The 22,757-nt window shown below is 34.5% G+C and overlaps 1 protein-coding gene across 1 annotated transcript in view; it reads left to right on the top strand.

Annotated features, from left to right (window-relative positions):
* LOC145661080 (immunomodulatory peroxidase-like) overlaps positions 1 to 21,292 on the top strand; it is a 56,505-nt gene extending 35,213 nt beyond the window's left edge. The window contains exons 9-14 of the mRNA XM_081726521.1: positions 6,598 to 6,685; positions 8,541 to 8,711; positions 12,376 to 12,631; positions 14,780 to 14,913; positions 15,642 to 15,914; positions 21,014 to 21,292. Of these exons, the coding sequence (XP_081582647.1) occupies positions 6,598 to 6,685; positions 8,541 to 8,711; positions 12,376 to 12,631; positions 14,780 to 14,913; positions 15,642 to 15,914; positions 21,014 to 21,074 (983 nt within the window). The 3' untranslated portion in view covers positions 21,075 to 21,292. The remainder of the gene's footprint in view (positions 1 to 6,597; positions 6,686 to 8,540; positions 8,712 to 12,375; positions 12,632 to 14,779; positions 14,914 to 15,641; positions 15,915 to 21,013) is intronic.
* Positions 21,293 to 22,757: the final 1,465 nt, after the last annotated feature.

The following is a 22,757-nucleotide window of genomic DNA, read 5'->3' as shown; positions in this document are numbered from 1 at the left end:
TGATTAGCACACAGCATCATGGAGCAGTGCAAACACTTAACAAATGCACTTTCGTCACAATCTTCATGACCACAGACACTATTTTCTACTAGTCTTCAGAACATTTGTAAATGAACCAACTATTGCTCCTGTTACGTACTCACATTTCTGCCATGCATATGCAAGCATGTCCTTTAGGACTGGCGCACAAAATTGTTGATACACAACAGAATGCATTTTCTTTATAAAAATTCTGCCATATAACTTGTACACCGAACAAGTGAACACCTGCTACAATCAGTTATTTATCACAGTTTTGATATGAAAACTAGTCTTGCCCTTATTATAAACAAGTGTTTTATCGTTAAAGGTGGAAAGATGCATATATTTCATTATTTTATATAGAAGGAAAAAGGAAGAAAGAGGCTTGTTTTATGGATTGCAACTTGGAATTGAATCTTGTAATAATCTTTACTGCCACATATTCTTAACAGTTGTGCATGCATTCTCTTATCTTATATATAAAAGAGAACGCACAAATCCTTTGTTCCCTCATCACGCTAATACGGCTGAACCAATTTCTTTCATTTTTGGGGGGTTATTAGGATTTGGACCCTAGATGGTTTTTATCATATCACTTTAATTTTCAATTACCAGTGTCTTGAGATAATTGACCATTCAAGTGTCCATAACGTACAAATCCTTTGTTAGTTCATCATAGGTAAAAATAAACGTATTTATATGCAACCCGCATGACCGTGTCACTCGGCGGGTTAACATAAATGACAGGCGATATAATGTTAACATTTACTGCAATCTACTATGGTTTTTATCATATCACTTGAAAGCTAAAAAGTAAAAAATATCTAAGTAACAAAGTTTATTGCGTTCCGGGGTGACCCCAGCGAAGCGGGGTGAACGCTGCTAGTCACTAATAGCAGAACAGACACAAGAAAAGTGAATTATAAGTTTCCAGGTGTATCTTCTAAGAATTGGCTGTGAACTGATAATTTAAATCTCCTTCATTGTTCAATGTGGCAGCAATAAATCGATTGTATTTAGAGAAACTGTCAATAAATACATTAAAGTATTTTAACTTTGTAATATGCACGGTAAATTATAGGTCCTCAAATATGAGTATTGGAAAGGAACGCAATATTCTGCAACAATGATGGTCTTTGCGTAAAATTTCTAGATTGGACAATAAAACTTAACACACTATAATGGACCACGTAAAATTGCCTAAAAGAGATTTTTGGTTTGATACAATTCAACGTCCCACACGCCTGCTACGCTAAAGGAGACGTGGACCTACTGATTATAGTGGAATCCTAACCATTTTGGTCGTTCAACTAATATGTACCAGTTTATATAATTTTCCTAATATATATCCGAACAATCCCTTTGGTATTCTTTGCTTGTCAGTACTATTAGGCATGTGTTTCATCGACCAACAGTCTATTCCATCGCACTTTGAAATAGGTATAACTTGTAGCATGCTGATATTCCATTTTTCACTACAGAAATTTCCATTTAATTAACGATTTCTCTTATTGGTCTCAAGATCTGATTGGTATAGTTGCTATTGTACTGCATTAACTACTGCATTAGTTAAAATCATGCAAGTGTTCGCACAACCATGTTTCATGACACAAGTTTAACTCGCACAGTTTTTATATGTTCCTGTGGGTAAGAGGGCTCTTAACTCTGAAGTGAAAACAGATATCTAAATTTTGGTTACGGAAATGAATTTAGGAGTACATTCCAGTGCTATTTGATACCCCACATGACCCCCTTGCCATTTATCATATTTAACGGCGATTCAATATGGCGCCTTTCAAGATGGCGGGCATGCACTGGAAGTACTCTCGCATATAGATGATCTACCTTGGTTTACAATACTGAAGTCAGATATATCAAAAGCTTTTTCATTTTTGTGCTAAAAGGGTATTCTTGGACATTGCCTAAAGAATTTCAAGATGGCGTCGGTGTAGCAGCTCAACGAAGCATTTGCGCATCGAGTGACTATTACTACGTTACTTAGCAACTCGAACTGAATCTTGTTACAAATTTTCATCAAAATTCAACTCTCACGGTTTATGGACCTTACTCGTGAGTGTAAGGAAGATGAAATGCGAAGCTGGGATACAGTGTAAAGTGCGTCCAGTTTTGGGTAAGTTACTTGTAAAGATGTAACACGTTACAAGTTACTTTACTTTCCCTTAAAATGTAACGCGTTACTTTTAGGTCAAAAACTATGAATATGTGAAAAAATCTTATTACTTCAATTTTCCGTGCTGCTATTATCATCATTATTATTATTATTATTATTATTATTATTATTATTATTATTATTATTACACTCTCTGAATCGCTTTATGTAGATGCAAGAACAAATTCTTACTTGATAGCTATATGAACATTTTCATATAATGCAACACTGACTAAAATGCCATACTGACCTGCTCGCAGGGATGGGCACGAGTGAGTTCCAGCAAGTTTTCTTCGAAACTCGACTCGACTCGAAACAGACATATTTCAGCTTGACTCCAGAACTCAGCTCGATAAATTTCCTCCTACTCGACTCGACTCGAGTCTAAGTCTACGAGTCAAGGACATTGTTCATGAGCTTTTGAATTTGAGTTGGGGGTCTAGGTTTTGGGTATTTGGGCTCGAGCTAAACATTGTTAAAAGTTACAAGCGCTTGCCAAATATGTTCCAAACTAGTCGGCCCGGGTTTAGAATTGTCAACGACTCCAACAGCTCGGCTCGCAGCCCAATCACTATCGAGCCGAACCGAGAAATGAACCGAGCAAACAGCTTACCCAACAGAGCCGGCTAGAATCCTCGGCTCAGTTGAGCCAAACCGAGCAGATGGCTCATGCCAACCAAGCCGGCTCGAGCCGTAGTTCACTCCAAGTGAGCCGGCTCGAGCCATCGGACCAATTGAGTCAATCCGAACTGAGCTCGTTATAAAAAATCTCTTTTATAGTTTTGTTATCGAGACAAGACGAGATGCGAGCATTGTCCCCTCTTGCGAGCATCAAAAAACTATTTTCTAGTAATGAAGTAGCCTGCTCATCAGAACACAGTTTACTCATATTAACCCCTTACTGTATATAGTTAATTATGGCACCCTAGTTGTTGATAAATATTTCCCGCTGCGCCACTTCAGACACTTTACTTTTAAATTCTGTCCACCATCATCCTCAGATTTTAAGAAAAAATATTCTTTCAAATGTTCGAACGGTAAAATATTTTCGTTCTCCATCTTTATAAAAACAACACCAATCAAAGTAAAATAGACTACCGGTATCATTGCACTCCTAGTTCACTCACTGAATGTATTGATTTGCAGCTGTCAAAATCTATGACAAAATCTTCCAGGTGTTTGCAATCAGTACACGTGATTTCCCTGAGGCTGTCCTCATCTTCCAAAAACAGCAAGTGGCACTATGATCTTATCTGTTTCTCTGTGTGTCGGTGATTATCGCTCACTGACATACGTAGTTCATGCTCCAGTATTCCATTCTGAAAAATTCACTTACAGGAAATAAACATTTGTTTCCGAAAAAAATATACATATATTGTAGTTACTCATCCGAAATGTAACGCAAACTAGGTACGTTACTTTAAAAATTGTAGCGTGTTACCGTTACAGTTACTTTGGAAAAAATGTAACTCGTTACTAGGAAACGTTACTAAAAAAAGCAACGCGTTACAAGTAATGCGTTACTTGCGTTACGTTACTTCCAAAGACTGAGTATGTCTAACTTATGCACTGCAACTGCTTCACGAATTAAATCTATATATTCCATTGTGTCCCTCGTTGTATAAAGCACAAGTATGTTTCATTTTTTTTCGTGCACCCAAGTACCTTATGAGAACAAATTTTCTTAATTTATTATGAAAATAATCAAAAAAAATGTGTGGATTTTTCTCTTGGACAAGATTTGTTGGAAGATTTTCTTCCCTTATACTTAGAAAGATCCATAGTGATCACTACAAAGTGAAGTGATTGACAATATTGTATCTAGCTTCAAAGAACTAAGTACATATTTGAGGCTATAAGGAGCTTACCTATTGGAAACGAAATAAAACACAAAAGCAATGTTAATGAAATCCATGGTCCATTACCAGTCAAATGAAAGCAGTATTTATTAGGTTAGATTCTTGGTTCGGATTTATATATTTAAATATGTAATATAAAAGTAAATTTTAATCTATTTGCAGTAAGATCTGATCCATAAAGGAAGAAACTTAAACTTTTATTCTAAGTTTTTTTGTTACTTATTCTTGTTTTTAAGTAATGTTTACATTAGGGTTTATTTAGTGTACTAATGAGGCTTTCTAAAGTGAAAGAATCTTTAGCTTAAGAAACGAGTGTTTAAATACATGACGTAAATAACTAAAGGCACCAATTTTAGTGTTGTGTGTTTTTAATTTTAAATGATAATGCCAATTATATACTGTATACATTAGAAAGAAAGTGTTTCAGTTCGAACTTTCTTTTTTCTCTTTTTTTGAAACTTTCACGAACTGATCATTTCCTTTTATATACGTATGCGTATAATACTATTTATACATTAGGAGATAAACTAATATTTGACAAAGCATGTAAGTAATGTTACATATTTTTAACATATTAATACAGTGATCACACATTTTAGTTTAACAGGGTGGCTCTATGTATGCCAGTCCTCCATGCTTGGATAACTGTCCGTCTATTAACCCGTCAACGCCCAATGTCACCTACAGGTGACACTACTTTAAAGGCGTCTTCTTGTTCACCAATCGTTTACCAGAGAGTCCTAGTGAACCACAGTAGCACCAACTACTTATCTATATATGTTGCACCACCACACAAAAAAGTTTCGAAGTAGACGTACTGTAAGAGGAAGAAGACGCCTTTAAAGTAGTGTCACCTGTAGGTGACTCTGGTCGTTGACAAAGTAATCCGTTTGTTCTTCCCGTTCTGTATTCACTCGCCAACAGGCCATACCACGAGTGAAGATGGAATATTCTTTAGAGGTTAATTGATTGCAGAAAACCATTCCTTCTATCTGGTACTGTTTTAACTCTGACAATCAATATTAAAACTAGAAGTGGTTAATTTCTGCAACTTCTAGTCTTAGTAGTGATATTAGAGTGGAAGTGGAATATATTCTTGGTTTCCTTAACTGATCACAGAGAAACTACCTCTCGCCATATGTTACGGTTTTTATTCTACGTTGATAAAAGTTAAAACCGAAAGTGTTTTTTTTTCTGCCACTACCGGCTTAAAGAGAAAATTAAGGGAGAAGATGGTGCACATTCTTAGAATAGTAATCGATTCAAAAAAAAAAAAAAAAAACTTCCCACTACCTGTAGATTTACAGAGTGTTTTAAAACAACACCAACGTTTGGGAGGGAATTCCTGACACCAAGATAAGACAAAAAGTATAGACCAATCAGGGTGCACAAATGCTTCCTTTCAGAGTTATAGGCTGCCCAAGACATAACAAATTAAATGTCCATAGATCCAAACCTATGGGCCCTACCGTAGTCGGGTCGAGATATCACTTAGAAACTAATATGTGCGTTATCCCCCCCCCAAAATACATGTTTGTGAATCTTAAGGTACTCACGCAACAATTTTTATAGAGAGTTTGGTTGCAAGCATATAATTTGAAGTACTCACAAACTACTATAGAAATTGTTGCGGAAGTACCGCAGGATTGTGAAACTTGTATATTTGGAGAGGGCACATACTAGTTCCTAAGTGAAGTCTTGACCCGACTACGTTAAGGCCCATAGTTTTGGAGCTATTGACATTTGAAGTTCATTTTTTTATGTTTTCGGCAGCCTATAGCGCCGAAAGGAAGCATTTGTGCACCAAGATTGGGTCTATACTTTTTGTCATATCTTGGTGCCAGGAATAACCTCTAAAATGCAGTCAGTGTTGTTTTGAAACACCTTATATAATGAAACCGGAATTTAGAGTGGATTCCAACCATTTCAGGTTTTAGTAGTGAGTTAAGGGTGGAAACATAACGTATTCTTGGAATCCTTAATCGGTTACAGGAAATCATGTAAATCTATCTGTAACTGTTTTTGCTATACAGTGATTAAACCGGACATAATTCATTTCTACCGCTTTCGGTCTGAATATTGGGTCCAAAAACTAATTCTATATTTAGTTTATTCTACATTTTGACTAAATTTGGTAATTTTTTTTTTTTTTTTGTCTCCCAGACAGACATGGTAAATTTAAGTAGCCTACAAAGAATTTTTTGTAAACCAAACTCCTTAATAACTGGTTAGTAGTAATTATAACATAATATTACTCAACTTTAGAAATGTGACTGAGGAAATATAGTACGGTGCCACGTGCCATTTGTTCCATATACTGTATATTACGGTACCTTTGAGTAATTTTGCCACTAGTAAGTAACATGTTAGCGTAAAGTCTAATACAATAAAGAAAACACCTCTATCAGTAAATATACGTTGCTCAATAAACATCGTTTAATAGAACCGCTTGATAAGTTAATTAACAACTTATTTTTAATTATATAAAGATATATGATCCTAAAGAGAAACGTTCATTTATTTGGATTATTTTTCTCTTTTTTTCAGTTTGGATGAGAGAACACAATAGAATAGCTACCGCAATAGCTAACTTGAGACCAGGATTAAGTGACGAAGAAATATATCAAAGAGCAAGGTAATTTTATGCTTAATTAGAGATAAGGTCGTTTCAGATTTATGCTAACGAATTTGATATCCTTTCTAGCTTATGAAATACCGTGATAGCGCCTGCAATTGTGCTTGATGTGTAACGCCTGTCTGTTGGCTATCACCCTCCATTATAGTTTGAACTGAAGGAGACGGCGTTGAAACACATTTTGACCAAGTTTGTTTCATTCCTCGTAACAAAATTTTCAAAGACTGTCGTAGTCGGCTGTTGACGATAGAACGCTAGTTTCAACAACGGGAATTCCCAAATATGAGGAATGCATAAGGGGATCCCACACCAATGTCTATAAAGGAATTACGTTGATTCTTGTTTCACGTGCTATCCGCCTCATATACGTCACCTTTGACTTCGCCATACGATGGACACCTTGTCCTGGTGAATGACAGTCCGAGATGCGTCGCTGCCATATATGGAGAGAATATCACGGTGGTATAATGACTCCAAATGTTAGTCTGGTAGTAAAGTGAATTGATTTAATCTTTTTGTCCACTCTGCATCTACGTAGCATACGAGTAAGTTTGCATTATAGAGGTATCCCAACAACCTTAAAGCTGCGTGGAAAACTTCTCATACCTTCATGTATTCAGTTAGAATGACTTCTAGAATCATGAGGACAATATAAAATATATTTCTTTAAAAAAATCAATTCAGACAGATACATTTTTTCCTCTTTCAATGTCACTGCAAACTTTCAGCTACTCATGCAAGATGAATTTCGTCTAGTTTTGAATTACTCTTTTTCCTTTTCATGATCTATGATGGAAGGAGCATATGAGCTTGAGTCTTATGTTTCTTTATAAGATGTAAATCTTGAGCAATTGATTTACGATCTCGGTGAAATATTGCACTGGTCTTATCGTTCTTTGAGATGATAGGTTCTCACTTGGTTCTAGGAATGCACTTATTGAACCACATCGGATATATGACCCGGTCTCCAATATTGAAGGGTACATGAATAGTAGGAGTGGGTGTATTGTTGTGATTCAACACAGTTTTGATTCTTGTCTTTGATACACGGAAATCTTTATCGTCATCATACACTGCTTATCATTATTTGCTATACTTTGTTTATTTATTTCGAAAGAGGATCATACCTACATTCGAAGACTCATGCCCTTCTTATGAAATTGTTCGACTTTAGGTAAATGAATTTAAGCGTGGCAGAGCAAGCACTGATGATGCGACACGTCTTGAAGCCTCGAAATCAGTTGTGACACCTGAAATCATTGATAAAGTCCATGATTCGGCTTTAGCTAATAGACGAGTGAAAGTGCGAGAGTTAGTAGAACCCCCAAGCATCTTAACTGAATGGGATCACTTCATTTTGCATAAGGAACTGCACATGAAACAAACTTTGTAAAATTAAATACTATTAATGCGTTCTCTATTATATTTACAAAAGTGTTGTCTGCGATGAAGAAATGAAAATAAATTTATCCTTAATTAAAGAGAGAAATGAAGGGTAATGGCTAAAGAACTCCAAAAGTGAAAAAAAAGAAAAAAAATAAGGATTTTGAACTTAGCACTCTGACAAATAATGTTTGAGGCAATATTATGAAAGCACTACTTTGTGCGTGGGATAGTAAGAGAAGCGAGTTTGCGTGTGTGTGTGTTCGTACCCAGAAATATTGTTCCTGAGCTGAAAAAACTATAATTGTTACAAACTGCGGGTCCATTGTACTTTAAAAGTAATATCAGTATTACTAGAGGCATTTATTTATATGGTAAATAATTTGAGACTTTTAATTTGAGTACTTGTTAAATTTAAATAATTCTACTTTATATTTCTCCAAAAAAGGCTAATTTATTTCTCTTATTTTAGGAGAGTGGTAATTGGAGAGCTTCAGAATATTGTTTATGACGAATTTCTTCCAATTGTATTAGGAGATTCGATCATGATCCAATTTAACCTTGCTTTGGGTGATTCCTATAGTACTTATGATCCCACAATTGATCCAACTATCGTAAACTCTTTCGCCACAGCAGCATTCAGGTAATTTAGCTCAAGTGTATGCAACTTAAAGCTTACGTCAAGACTCGGTTTTCTACTTTTTAAACAACATTGCCATTGAATTCAGTTATTGAAGCTTTCAATCATAATTGATGTTTTCAGATTAATAAAAAGGAAACAAAAATGTTTCTAAAAATGTGTATGTAATCTATAATTTGCTGTAAGCGAAATGCTATAAATTTCTTACTTTATGCTTAATTCCGTAGGGCTCAGTAAAATCTCTGATGTGTACAATTCAAGAGTGATTCATTAAAATTATGTTAACAGTTCCATATATGTGGAATCATGAAAACTTACAAACAACTATAGTATTTTTTTAAAGTATTCAGAAAGCGATGCTATACGTAGGTATTTTATGAGAAACAAGAGTATTTGTATATTAAGTAGGAATTATTAATTAATAGAAAAGTAGAGTTGTAGTTAGCAAATTGTTCTAGGGTTGACCCATAAAATTTTCAGCAGGGCCGGGCTTTTCACACTTTAACCAAACCAAATCTTCTCTCAAAATGTGAAAGCATTAGTAAATCAGAGTTACTACATACATATTACACATATATGTACATACGTATTATTATTATTATTATTATTATTATTATTATTATTATTATTATTATTATTATTATTATATTTTTACATTGGGTCTTAACAATGTGTGAAGTTAAATTCACAGGCTGTAGTAAGTATACCAATAACCTGTTCATAAGGACATAAAATTGTTTATGGAAATTCATTTGTTTGACAGCGTTTTTATGGATAATAATAATAATAATAATAATAATAATAATAATAATAATAATAATAATAATAATAATAATAATAATAATAATAATAATAAAGTCGAAGGGAATGTAAGATTAAACTCAGACATTCTTATGCAATAGTATATACGTAGAATAAATTTATAACTGCTTGCTTCATTGGGGCAAATAAGAGTACGAAGCGGATGATTAATTTCAGTTGTTTTAATTCTTTTAATGTGTTGACCTGGTTTAATTTTTCTTAAAAAATATTTTTCTTTCATATTCTATCACAAACATTCTTCATTTGCAAAATAAACATGCAGTAGACAAACTCCATTTGGAAGGGGGAGAAAGTCGTTTGAGACCTGGACTCCATCTCCCTCTACCTTCTCCTGGCTATATGGAATCCACACGTACAACATCTTATTTTATTATACAGTAAAAGAAGTATATTAAATTAGATCAAATACTTATCAATTGTATAGAAACTATTTTAGTCAAATACTTTAAAACTGGCGCCTATGAACATTGATACAATTTCCCGCCACTATCCGCCTCCTTCTTTGTCCTACTTGGTTCGTCCACACTATAAAATAACGAGTGTAAACATTGGTCCTGTATCAGTTCAATTTTAATATTGCCAATCCAATTTTCACGTATTCACTGAATAAGATAATGTGGGTTTAAAATAATATATATCTCTAAACAAATATATGAAGATTTTCACTTTTCGCATTGTGCGTCCATACAACACCTACTGTTTAACATTGAATTCAAACCAACACTGAGATTTCAATTCCGTATAGTTGGCAGATGCACAGATCATCATGTAGGTCAGTCCTCACAGTATACAAAATTCCCTATCACACTTTCTTTCCTTCAAAAGAGGCGGATTACATTATCACGCCACTGGCCCCCAAATTCAACTTGCCTTATTATGGAGTTCCACAAATGAAGCATGCCTTATAACCTATTTATCGTATCGTCTCTGTCATGTAACATTCTCATACACTGAAAATGTTATGTTATAAGATATAAAATTACTTGTTTTCATACATTTTATGCGTGAAGATTTGTTCTAATAACATTGACATATTAAGGGTGCGAGTCATTTTGGTGATGTGGCATTTTCTCCCTCAATCACAGTTTGATCCCTCAAAGAATCTAATTGAACATTCTCTGCCAGAATGCTTGTCCTCTCCCAACCTTATTTAGTAATAAGAGTGTTAAGTATATTGTCAAAATTCCACTGGTTTTTGTCCTTTTATAAGGTTAATTTGGATGAAGAACATGGGCGTTTCTAGCATGTTAAAATTAAACGGGACGAGTTTTAGACCCCAACTAAATGTTCACCAAAATCATGAGGCAAATGGAAAGCTCCGCGAATTAACAGCTAACAGGATTCGGTTTTATCTTTACCAATTCAAATAATAATGGTTTTCTTCTATCACTGGCAGGTCAGTTCCTACATATTTAGAAGTTTCTAAATGTTATGATTCTTAGGGATATTAGTCTTGATACAGGAATCATATGATTAATACTATCTATTTATTTTATATTTCTCTATCTTCCGTGTTCTTCCCACTATCATGCCTCCTATCTCGTCGCTCAGAATACAATTTCTTGTCCAGCAGTGTCCTAACATCTTTGTATTTCATATTATATTCTTTTACCTCTCTTATTCCCAATGCCCCTTATTCGTTTATCAATCCAATCAGCTAAGTGTTTCCATTCTGCTCAACACAAATTCCCAAGAACTGAAGTACGATATTATTTTGTCATCTTTCTTTTGTAATGTCCACGTTTCTGTTTCGTTCAATCCAGTACTCTACATCTGAGTCCTATTTGTAACTCCATTCAGTGAAGTAAGTGATGCGTTTATCATTATTATCATCGCAATAATAATTACTCACATGGCTTTCTGTTTGTTGTTTACATTTCAAATCTTCGTTAATAGTACTAGCTAGGCATTAAAAATTTGAAACATAGAATAAAATATTGGGAGTTAAAAGAGGAAGCTGCAGTTCGGAAAACATGGAAGGAAAATTTTCAGTCCTAAACCTGAAAAAAAAGCTCATGAGTTCCAGGACCTGTCAACAAGTAAAATACTGAATAATAATAATAATAATAATAATAATAATAATAATAATAATAATAATAATAATAATAATAATAATAATAATAAGAAGAAGAAGAAGAAGAAGAAGAAGAAGAAGAATAGATATACAAAATTAGTCACCTATTCTACTTTCTTGGCTAAGACTACTATAATTGTTAGAAATTAAATCAACCCAGCCACCATTGCCTTATAGATAGATATTAATCTCAAATTGTTTTCACAGCTCTACTGTATCTTTTTGTGCATCATATTAATTTTCGATTCAGATTCCGCAAAAGTAGTCATTTTAAATATGCTGGTTCTTCTAGTTCTTATAAAATTAATATATTCTCTGATGAAAATAATTTTCGCTACTCTTCTAGGTAGCAAATAGTCATTGACAGGTAAAATTTTTGTCAAACATCTTTTCCAACTTTACTGTCTTATATCATTTCTCGTATTCTAACTTCCACTGGTTGGTTCACACGTATATTTCTTCCAAGATGATTTCTTTATTCTTATTTAGTTTTATTTCTAAAATGTTCTTTAACTCTTTTAACTTCTTAAATTTCAGTAATCCATTCATCAATACTGTTCAAAACATGGCATACATTAAATCTAACTATTTTAAGATTGTTCATGCGGTCAAATCTTTTATGTGTGTTCCGATAAACACTGAACATTCGTTATAGCTGTTTAATTATAGTTACGAGTATTTTTACAATAGTCTTCAAAATTTAAAAAGACAACATATTTTTTATTTAGGTTTTTAAAAATTACTAATTCTTACTGATACTCTTGGTTGCAGATTCGGACACACCCTTATCAATGGATTAGTGCAGCTATTTCTATCAGGGCAACAGGTTGGATCATACAGAATAAGAGACACCTTTTTTGATCCAACAATTCTACTTCAGAACAATGGTATTGAAGCCATTTTGGAAGGTCTTGCAATACAAAATGTCCAAGCTTTTGACAACTTCGTTACAGATGACGTAACCAATTTCCTTTTCAGAGATGCGCAAAATGACTTTGGTAGTGACCTTGTAGCAAGGAATATCCAGGTAAAACAACTCATATTTGTGATTCGTGCAATTCATGGTAAATATATATATATATATATATATATATATATATATATATATATATATATATATATATATATATATATATATATATATATATCCAAGTTCCTAATGAATTGTGTAGAGTAGCTCAGTTTACTTGAGAAGTTTGACTTTTTTAAGAAGTAACAACTGCTCTGTACTAGGCTATAATAACGCTCACGAAAGATCTAGAGTCGACACGTGTAGCACATAAGAGACTTCAATATTAGTAAATAAGTAAATTATTCAAGGTCGCTGTGGCTCACTGGTAGAGCACCGTTTCTTAACCATTATAGAGATGGCATACAATTTAATGGCCGAGAAATTGTGATTTTCATTTTCCGACATTTTTGGTTATTCGACCATGGTCCGGTCCCGTGGTGGTCGGTTAACAGGTAATCTACTGTATGATATAAAACGCTTTCGTTCAAGAGTTATGGTGTGTAGTAACGTACCTAAGTAAGTACTAACAGTACAATCTTATAAGCCAATTGCGTGATAATGGTAATAAATGTCAGAATATAATAATTTGAGCAGAATTGATTACATTCAGTTCTTACATTATCACAGGTAAGATAAACTAGATCTAAATAAATGTATTAAATGTGATTTATTTATTAATAAGTGATTTTATACAAATCCAAACATACTGTAACTTAAAAAAAAAATTCTCAATACTGTAGAAGTTATTATTAATATCATTTTTTTAAAGTATCTTAAAATTTCATATTTTTTTTTACTAATTTTAGGTGTGTTGGTAAGTGATTAAATAACTTGATTTCCCCGAATATCAAAAATTTTATTGCAAAGCTAATCTAACAAAATTATACGGATACCCTGTATAGTAAGCATGGATATCCGCATTTTTTTTTCGAATTTTTGTTATCTTCATTAGCGTTTATGATTTCATTATGTAATATAGCAAAATATAGAATAGGTAATACAATGATTTGTTAACCCTCCCCGTTCATTTAGTGGCTAATACGCACACCTTTGCTGCATAGGGTCCCTGTTTCGATTCCGAAAGAGCATTGAACGCATTACGGGGGTTCAAATTCTACTGCAGGTGCACATGTCATACAACCTCGATGCTGTAAAGGGAGACTAAACTTTCACAGACAAAAACAATGACGTTAGTTTGTTTAAAAAGTTGTTTACATGATTGTCAGCAAGAAATATCTTTAATTATGAGTGAACAATTTTGAGTTTTAAATACTAATTGACTCAGATTAGCAGTACACCGGAAATTGTGCAAAATAAATTTTAGACTAATTAAATCTTTACTATTTTTTCTTTTAACATTCTAAACATAAAACATACACTAGATAATTTATTTTGAATACATTAGTATGTATTTTTTTTTTACTTAAGATATTTATCACGTGCCTAGTAATTTAGCTTTCTCTATTCACTAAGATTTTCACTATCTTAGCAGAACAAGGATCCATCTTGTGATTTCTGGAAAAATCTACATACATTCTGATTTACTCGTGTCCACTTTTAATTATTACAGTAAGGGAATAAGCCAATCCTTGAGTTGCTTAATAATTAAAATTATATTTTTACTTGTGTATAAGTAAACTTTTAATTATTACATTAAGGGAATAAGCCAATCCTTGAGTTGCTTAATAATTAAAATTATATTTTTACTTGTGTATAAGTAAACTTTTAATTAGTATCCTGAAATGTAGTACTATAATTACTCGTAACATTGAACTTATCTTCTCCCCATGATAGTGCATGTGTATTTTGAACCACACCTTTGGTACACCGCTTGCATTCTGCAAACACATTTCCTGAATAAAACAGTAATTCAATTCTTGACCAACTGTTCACTGTTGAGATTAAAATGTACATCCTTAGGTCTTATGTAAGACTTCTCATGTCTTAGAATCTTGCATAGATATTATTTATTCATTGCGCTTAATACTAAGTGATGCTTTTAACTCCTTTGCATATCCCTTAACATACCAGAATATGTGAAAAGTTGTCAATATTGCGTGAATACCTTTAGTAACTTATAAACGCAGAGACTAGCCATTCATTAGTTTAAACTGCTTTTCGTTTAATGCCTTGGTGCAATTTATTATTTATAATATATTACAGAGAGGACGCGACCATGGAATACCAGGCTACAATACATTTCGAACCCTGTGTGGACTGGCTCCTATCCAAAGTATGGCAAATAAGCCTCAAGAAATATCATCCAATATCTGGCTTGGTTTACAACAATTATACGAGTAATAAATATAACTTTTATTATTTTATACGTTCTTATTCATTACCATTTTTTATTTATAACCATTTTACCAGCTCTCTTAGATGCAAGATAGTTTTCATATTTAGCATATTTCAATTACACATAGAAGTATTGTAGTTTATTCAACGAAAATGTATATATGATGAACATAAAGCTAAAACTTAATATGTATAATAAAACCACTTCATAAAAAATATTTACTACAAACTTTTATTAATATCTCTTAAGAATACATACTAAAATGTTATGTATTTAGTTAGCGAAATATAGCAGGGCAGGATATCATAAATAAATATGTGTATTATCAAATATTATCAGCAGAAGATATTAAACTCATCCCTCGATTTAATGGGCTGAAAAGAAACAATACAATTCTGATGTTACAGATTATCCGTAAGTTAATACCCACAATTGCATTACGAAAGAAAAAAGAATAGTACAAAACTATGCTTTTGATCAAGCTTATATTCAATTCACAGTGCTAAATGGCGGGTATACTACAATACAAATACGCCCGGCACGCTACAGTACAGTAAATTCAACAGTTTTAGTTTAAAATCAGGACTTCCAAAGTGAATCACCAGCTACAGATTTTGTCTCTTGCTTCCAAAACCCGTTAAATCGAGGTCCGTATAACCGAAGGATGAGTGTATTTAAAACCTAGTTTCTAAAATACTCAACTTATTGTAGTTTCTTCTAATTTTTCAGTTCTCCAAATAAAATCGACTTATTTGTAGCTGGTCTAAGTGAAACACCCGTAGATGGAAGCCTTGTAGGACCAACATTTAACTGCATCATCCGAGAACAATTTTTCCGCCTGAAATTTGGTGATAGATACTTCTTCACTCATGGCAACACTGCAGGATTATTTCAGCCACAACAAATCGTCGCTCTTAGAAATCGTGGCCTAAGCGACGTGATTTGCGACAACAGCAACGTACCTCAACTGCAGTATAACGTTTTCGTGACCGCAGGATTTTCGTAAGTACTTTTTTGAGTTTCAATACTACTTTCTGACATGAGTGTATGGCAAGCAGAAAGAAAACTTCAATATACAATATTATTTCTACATTTGTATGTGTGTAGCACCACACTATAAGCAAATAGACATCATTAATTGAATCTGCGGCCATTGTCATGTATCCGTGCTTAGAGGTATTCATTCCTGAGGAGTTAGTTAGTACTTACTGGAACAACTTTTGTCAGTGTGTAAAGCTTCCATCCTATGTGACTCAAAATCCGGTAACTCTTGAATGACATATCGAGACAGTTGGCACCATTCGTTACAGAAGACCTCAAGTAACTGTGGTTTGTATGCAGATCTGTATGGTCGTTTGGACAATTTCAGTTGAAGGAGATACCAATCATTTCCTTTAGGATTCATGCAAGGGCCATGGGAGGGAGTTTGAATTCCATTTTTCCTCTTTCGGCGAGTGCTCAGCTTTGCCCTATACCATAGTAATGGGTCATCCATGAATTACGTGGTGTCCAGCAAGTTTCAAAGGAATATAGCAATCCATCTTTCAATATCTCGATGTATTTCATAGTATTTATGTCCATTTCAGAAATGAAGTTACTATACCATCTTTCCAAATTGTATCCCACATCACTTAATGCGCCGTATTTCACTATGGTATGATGACATTCTGGTGACTCTTGGCCTGTCGCTCATTTCCACATTCACTGTTGACAACTGTCTAAGAATTGGCAAAATCAGCTCTCACCGGAGAATGCAACATGATCCCAAGTGTTGTGGTTTGCTGGACATGGCGATGACCTATTTATCTCTATCATTTGTAATTTGTAAGCAGAGACAGTGGCGTACGCAAGACATCCGGAGTTTAACCTCCTTAAACGAGATATGAAAGAAATAAACATAACTACTTTGATAAAAGTGATAACGACTGTGTGTGATTCAGTCAAGAGCAGCAGAGCCGTAAAGTGGAGGAGGAAAGTGGTAGCGCCATGAGAATATATTTCGGAAAGTCGAATAACATGCGTGGGTCAAGATTGAAGAGGAATATCAGTGCAGTGAACAAGAATGTTCTTTAGGGACTTTGTGACTACCTTTTTACCAAAAATTAAGGGAACCACTACGACACAAAAGAAGTCATGATCCATGTTATATGGCAATATGTGGGACATCGAGAAAAATTGACGTGTGATGATGTACGAAGCCTGCAGAAGGTGATAGAGATACGTTATATACGTCCATATATGTGCAAAAATGACACTTTTGACCGCCCTTGATGAAATTCTCTCTACATCACTGAGCAAAAGCTTCTTATGGATGATATATCTGCATATTTCCACACTATAATAAATATCTGTGCACGGTTCGTGCTGAGCTGTTAACTTCAGCTTCAATGTCATTAGCACATTTCCAATGGCGGTATTCTTCGACTTTGGAGCAACGCATATTTTAGGCCTGATATTGATTCCATTCGATCAGATCTGGAATTTGTATCCATGCCCCTCTGTCAAATTTGAATTGTACTATAATACCATCAACGATTACTAAAGATACCCGTAATAAGGTAGTGATGTTGTGGTGACTTCCACCACACTCACAATATTCAATTGTGCAACCTCGGGTAAATTCATACAACCACCTACATAATACTCGCCGACTGTTCGCAATCGTTCGCTGTTTCTACGAAATCATGTTCCCCTCCGTATATCTAATTACCTATAGCCGGATAGTGGATATAGATACATGGCAGCACAGTAACTTGGAACTTTTCCTGGGTTTTTCTTTCTATTATGAAATCCTGCGTTCTATTCACGTTATTATTCACCTTTTTCATTCATTTACGTTATCTCTTCCGTAATTATTAAGAATGTTCACTGATAATACAACGTACAGAAATTCCCACAAGATTTTTTCAAATGTGGAGGAGGTGTAGTAAAAGACCTATACACAAGTGTATTATTTGTAAATGCATACAGCTCCATTACTTATTTACGCATATTGAATAGGCTAAACTACGGTAAATATACTAAGATGATTTACTATAGTATTTAACAAGTATAAATATATTGAATAGTACAGTTTGTGAAAGAAAGCAAATGACAGGGCTGGCTTTAGATATTTTGTCACCCTAGGTATATCAGCGCTCCCTGACTTCCGTGACGCCCCTTTATCTTAACAAAAAAAAATATCCTTCATTATCTTTTTGACCTGAACACACATTAAAAGGAAGTTCAGGCATTGTGGGTCCAATCGGGTAAAGTGAACCCTGCTATTTTCTCTGGCAAATTTTGTTGAAGTGAGTTGACAATTATATCAGACAATTATATCAGATTATGTAGGTTGTGTGTGCAATCACGTGTGAAAATTTTCAGTGAGGAGGCCATTGAGTCCAAGTAGAGGTGAATTTGTTAACAGTTTTTATCCTGTACTCGATTCATGTAGAATTGTGTATGCAATACACTACCATGAAGAATGTATTACTTTTTGTTGCACTATTGCTTTGGCGTGATCTTATGAGTATCATATAAATTATGTAGCAAAGCTGTGTAATCACCGATGGCGACAAAATTGGACACTTCTTTGTCTGCTAAAGTTAAGCAGAGTCCATATTTTCAGACCTTTCAGCATCGCTTCTTTACTAACTCTTTGAGTGAATGTTGACTGACGTAACTTAAAATTTAGAAGTTAATTTTCAGCATAGACCTTACCACAGCTATTGAACAAGGCGTTCATTGAAATTATAAAATATTACTATAATAAAGAAGTCAGAACGTACCTCAGGGCTTGCTACAGGTCGTCCTATCACTCAGTACAAATTGGCTAAAGTCATTGCCAAAGCATATTTACAGTAATAGAAGAAATAGCAATCAAAGACAGAAGAAACAATCCGGAGTTCACTTTACCCTACCTATTTCGCCAAACTTTGACACTTCCGATATAATAAGAAATAACTCAAAAAAGAATGCAATGTTTAATACTTTTGCATAAATTGTTGTAATGTTGTAATAATTGTTCAACCTATTAATGTTATAAAATCCATAAAACAATAAATAAATAAATAAATATAAAAAATCGCTCTCCGCGCCATCCGTATAATTTGCTTCCCTAGGCGATTGCATAGTTTACCTATATGGACGAGCCAGCCCTGATCAAATCTGTTTTTATATCTATGTATTTCCAAGAACAACTTATTTCGAAAATCCAGGAGTGGGTATTTTTTCTCCTCTCCCTCACTTTATGAGATCTATGACTACACATACGATACAATGTTAAATATTATCGTAATTACCATGTCACGAAGTTTCGTGCATAAACATAACGATAAATATATAGTACACGCTTACTGTATTTCCTAAATGCTTACAATCCTAATAGCAAAATTGTATATTTGAGTTATCTTTATCTCAGGTTTTTTCATAAAGCATAATGATTGACTTATTGTGCCAGTTAAATGATCAACTTCACTTAAATCCTTATCTCTCAATACTATACTTAAATGGCATATGGTTAGTTATACAAAATTGTTATAGGATAGGCCGAGATTATATCGATCATTTCACATTAAATAGTGTATAAAATAGGAAAAACAACTTGTATCCCAAAATTCTTAATGTGTTCCAAAATACCAATATTTTGGCTACAAAAGTGCATAATTGAAACACACTTCTGATAGGTGTAAAAATGGAAAACTTTAACACTCACATTGAAAGATTTTCGTAAACTACGGGGTAATTCTAATCATTGACAGGCTATTCTGATCACTTGCAAAATCACATGTCTAGATTGGCGTAAGAAACATATTACGATCCGTGTCCACTGCAATTCTGCGATACAAATAAAAAAAATGTACAACTCCTCTATTGATTCCCTCAGTCCTATCCTGGAAAAACGCTCTGGTTTCCTCAACAAAAGGTACGGCAGGTTCACAAGTTGAGAAAACTAATCGTCTCCAGCTTTCTTTCCAGCACCACAAAGATGACAGATGTGATGTTTTCTGCATACATAAGCGCAGAAAGATTAACTACTGTAAGTGTGATTCTAAAACCTCTGCTTGGCAGATCCTGCAATATTCCCATCAACTCTTTCTCTTCATCTTTCGAAAGAATGGATGGATATCTAATTGCTTTTGGAATGATGTTTTCTTCTTGAAGGGTCTGGCTTCTTCTAACACTCGAAATCCTATTTTGAAGTTGTATATGGCACGTTGAAGATTCCTACCGCAGCACGATAACTTACAGTACATTTTCACGCAGTAAGTTTGAAACAACCCTATTCATATTTTCCTCTGACCATTTGATTCCAATCCGTCTCAAGTTGTACGTGTACGCCATCTACAACGATAACAAGTTATCATAAATAATTTTTGGAGCGGAGTAGGACAAAACTAATTGATATAGCTCCGGAAGAAATGATCATAAAAGCCCCAAAAGCCGGTATTTTTTGATCGGTTGACTACACTGCATTATAAACTGGTCCGTGGGATCCCTGGTTTGATCCCCGCTCAAGCCAAGTGAGCTTTGTGGTGGACAAACACCATGTGCATGGGTTTTCTCAGGGTTCTCCCGTTTCCTCTCACTTTCAACACTCTACCATTTCACTCATTTCTCATCTTCGCCGTTTACTTTCGACTAGCCGACATAGTCGGGGGACGTAAAACTTAAAGGTTTCATTTCATTTCATTTCATTTTGCACTATAAACTTTGGCGACAAGAACGTGTATAATTCACAACATATATACCTACCCTATTTTACATAACATAGGTAATGTGACTGGCACAGCTTACTTTCTAAAGATTTTAGCTATTCGGAAATACACATGGAGAGTCCACTTCTTGTTTCCAAAACATTCTTTTTACAGTCACAATTACTTCTAAATAACAATAGTGTAGTGGATGTCTCAACTGTGTTCTCTTTCTCCACTGATGCCATGTATTAGCAATGAGCCAGGATCGATTATTCTTTCACCGATCGATATATCCCCGTGATCGATATAGCCTCGGGCTATTCTACATGTAATGTTATTGTCTTACTATAATTTCTAATGGTTATTATGAAATTTATAGCATGTAATTAATTGATTCACACATTATTTATTTTCTTCTTACAGGAATCCAGTGCTTGACTGTGTCAATCACAACAAACTGGACGTATCACTATTCCTCGAATAAACACAATTCTGAAGTATACTTTAATTTAAATTGTATTTTAAAAATAACTGTATTGTATCTAAAACCAAAATGAAACCGGTATCGTATATCAATTTTCTGAAAATTGGTGTCATACTTGAAATTTTGACATGTTCAAGCACAAAATGTGAAGACCTTCACCACAAATAATGTAGCTGATTATGACTGAATAAATGTTCCTTCTTTGATGCTCATCGAATAAAAATCTACTACGAAAAGTGTTCTACTAGCTAAAAATTACTATTTTTCTTGACATTCCTTGTTACTATTAGCTAAAACTACCATTTTTCTAGATATTCCTTGCGGAGTTTGCCCTAACAAGTTACCACCAACGTTCCGGCACTTTTGTACTTAGTCATGAAAATTTTATAAATGTAGTACACTTGGCTGACCTGGACTTTGAAACGTTGCTGTTTTGGTTCCTACGCGTTTTTTGTATTTAAGTACATTCAAAATTTTCCTCTGAATGTATTTTTTAAATTATGAGTTTTGTTCATGAAGTAATGAAAATATTTTTCTTGGTATTAAGTATTTTAGTGACCCAGTGACAGGATATTCTTGCTTTCGTGGTTGTTAAATCCACTTACTTTCAGGATATACATTTTGATTTCTTTGCTTCCTAAAAGCTTGCTTTTCAAGAAGCTACAAATAACAAAATATTAAAGTTTCTCCGATGTTGGCTTTTCATCCGTAGAATATATTTAGGTTCGTTTTTACAATTATATTATTATTATTATTATTATTATTATTATTATTATTATTATTATTATTATTATTATTATTATTATTATTATTATTATAAAGGTAACCAGGAAAGTTTTGTCGCTTTTTGTTGAGGTCTGTGTTCAATTGGCCCTCACACCATGAGTTGAATGAGAATGGAGACAAGGCGAAGGTCAGTTCTTGGTGTGAAATATCCAACATACCTGATTGTGGAAGTTCAGTTACATCGTGAACATATGTAAGGACAGAGTAAACATGGAACCTCCACAGAGCGTCATATGGGCGTGTGTGCTGTACGAGTTCAAACTGGTGTAAAATGCTGCTGCAGCGGGACGGAAGATATGCCAAGTCTTCGGTGAGGGTGTCGTAACTACGCGGACAGTGCAGCGGTGGTTTAACAAGTTTAAGGACCGTGACGAAACACTCGACGACGCACCACGTGCCGGAAGACCAACATATGTACAAGACGAAGATCTTCAGGCAGCAATTGAGTCGAACAATGGCTGAACATGTGAGGAACTGGGACTACAATTCAGTGTGAGTGGAGAAACCATTTGGCAGCACCTCCAACTTGGGAAGCACTACAAGTTGGTCGATGGATTCCACATGATTTGACTCCGGGCCAGAAGACAACGCTAGCAGTGGCCTGTGTTTTTTGCTGCCTCGTCTGAGGAAGGAGCCATTTCTGGTCAGGGTGTTAATATGTGATTAGAAGTGGGTCTTGTACGTAGCTCCACGGCGCCATCATCATTAGTTAACATCCCATGAATGGTTCCAAAACAGCCTAAACCAGCACTGCACCAGAAGAAGGTCCTCCTGTGTGTTTGGTGGACTGCTCGCGGCAACGTGCATCGGGAACTTCTACCAGCTGTTCAAGAAAAACTCAAAATTCTGGAGCCAGCACTTCTGAATCCCGAAAACGTCCTCCTCCTATAGGACAAC

The sequence above is a fragment of the Thermobia domestica genome, chromosome 9, assembly GCF_964235325.1.
Source record: "Thermobia domestica chromosome 9, izTheDome1.hap1.1, whole genome shotgun sequence".
NCBI classification, from domain to species: domain Eukaryota; kingdom Metazoa; phylum Arthropoda; class Insecta; order Zygentoma; family Lepismatidae; genus Thermobia; species Thermobia domestica.
The sequence above is the reverse complement of the archived record's forward strand: the minus strand, read 5'-3'. Positions and strand labels throughout refer to the sequence as shown.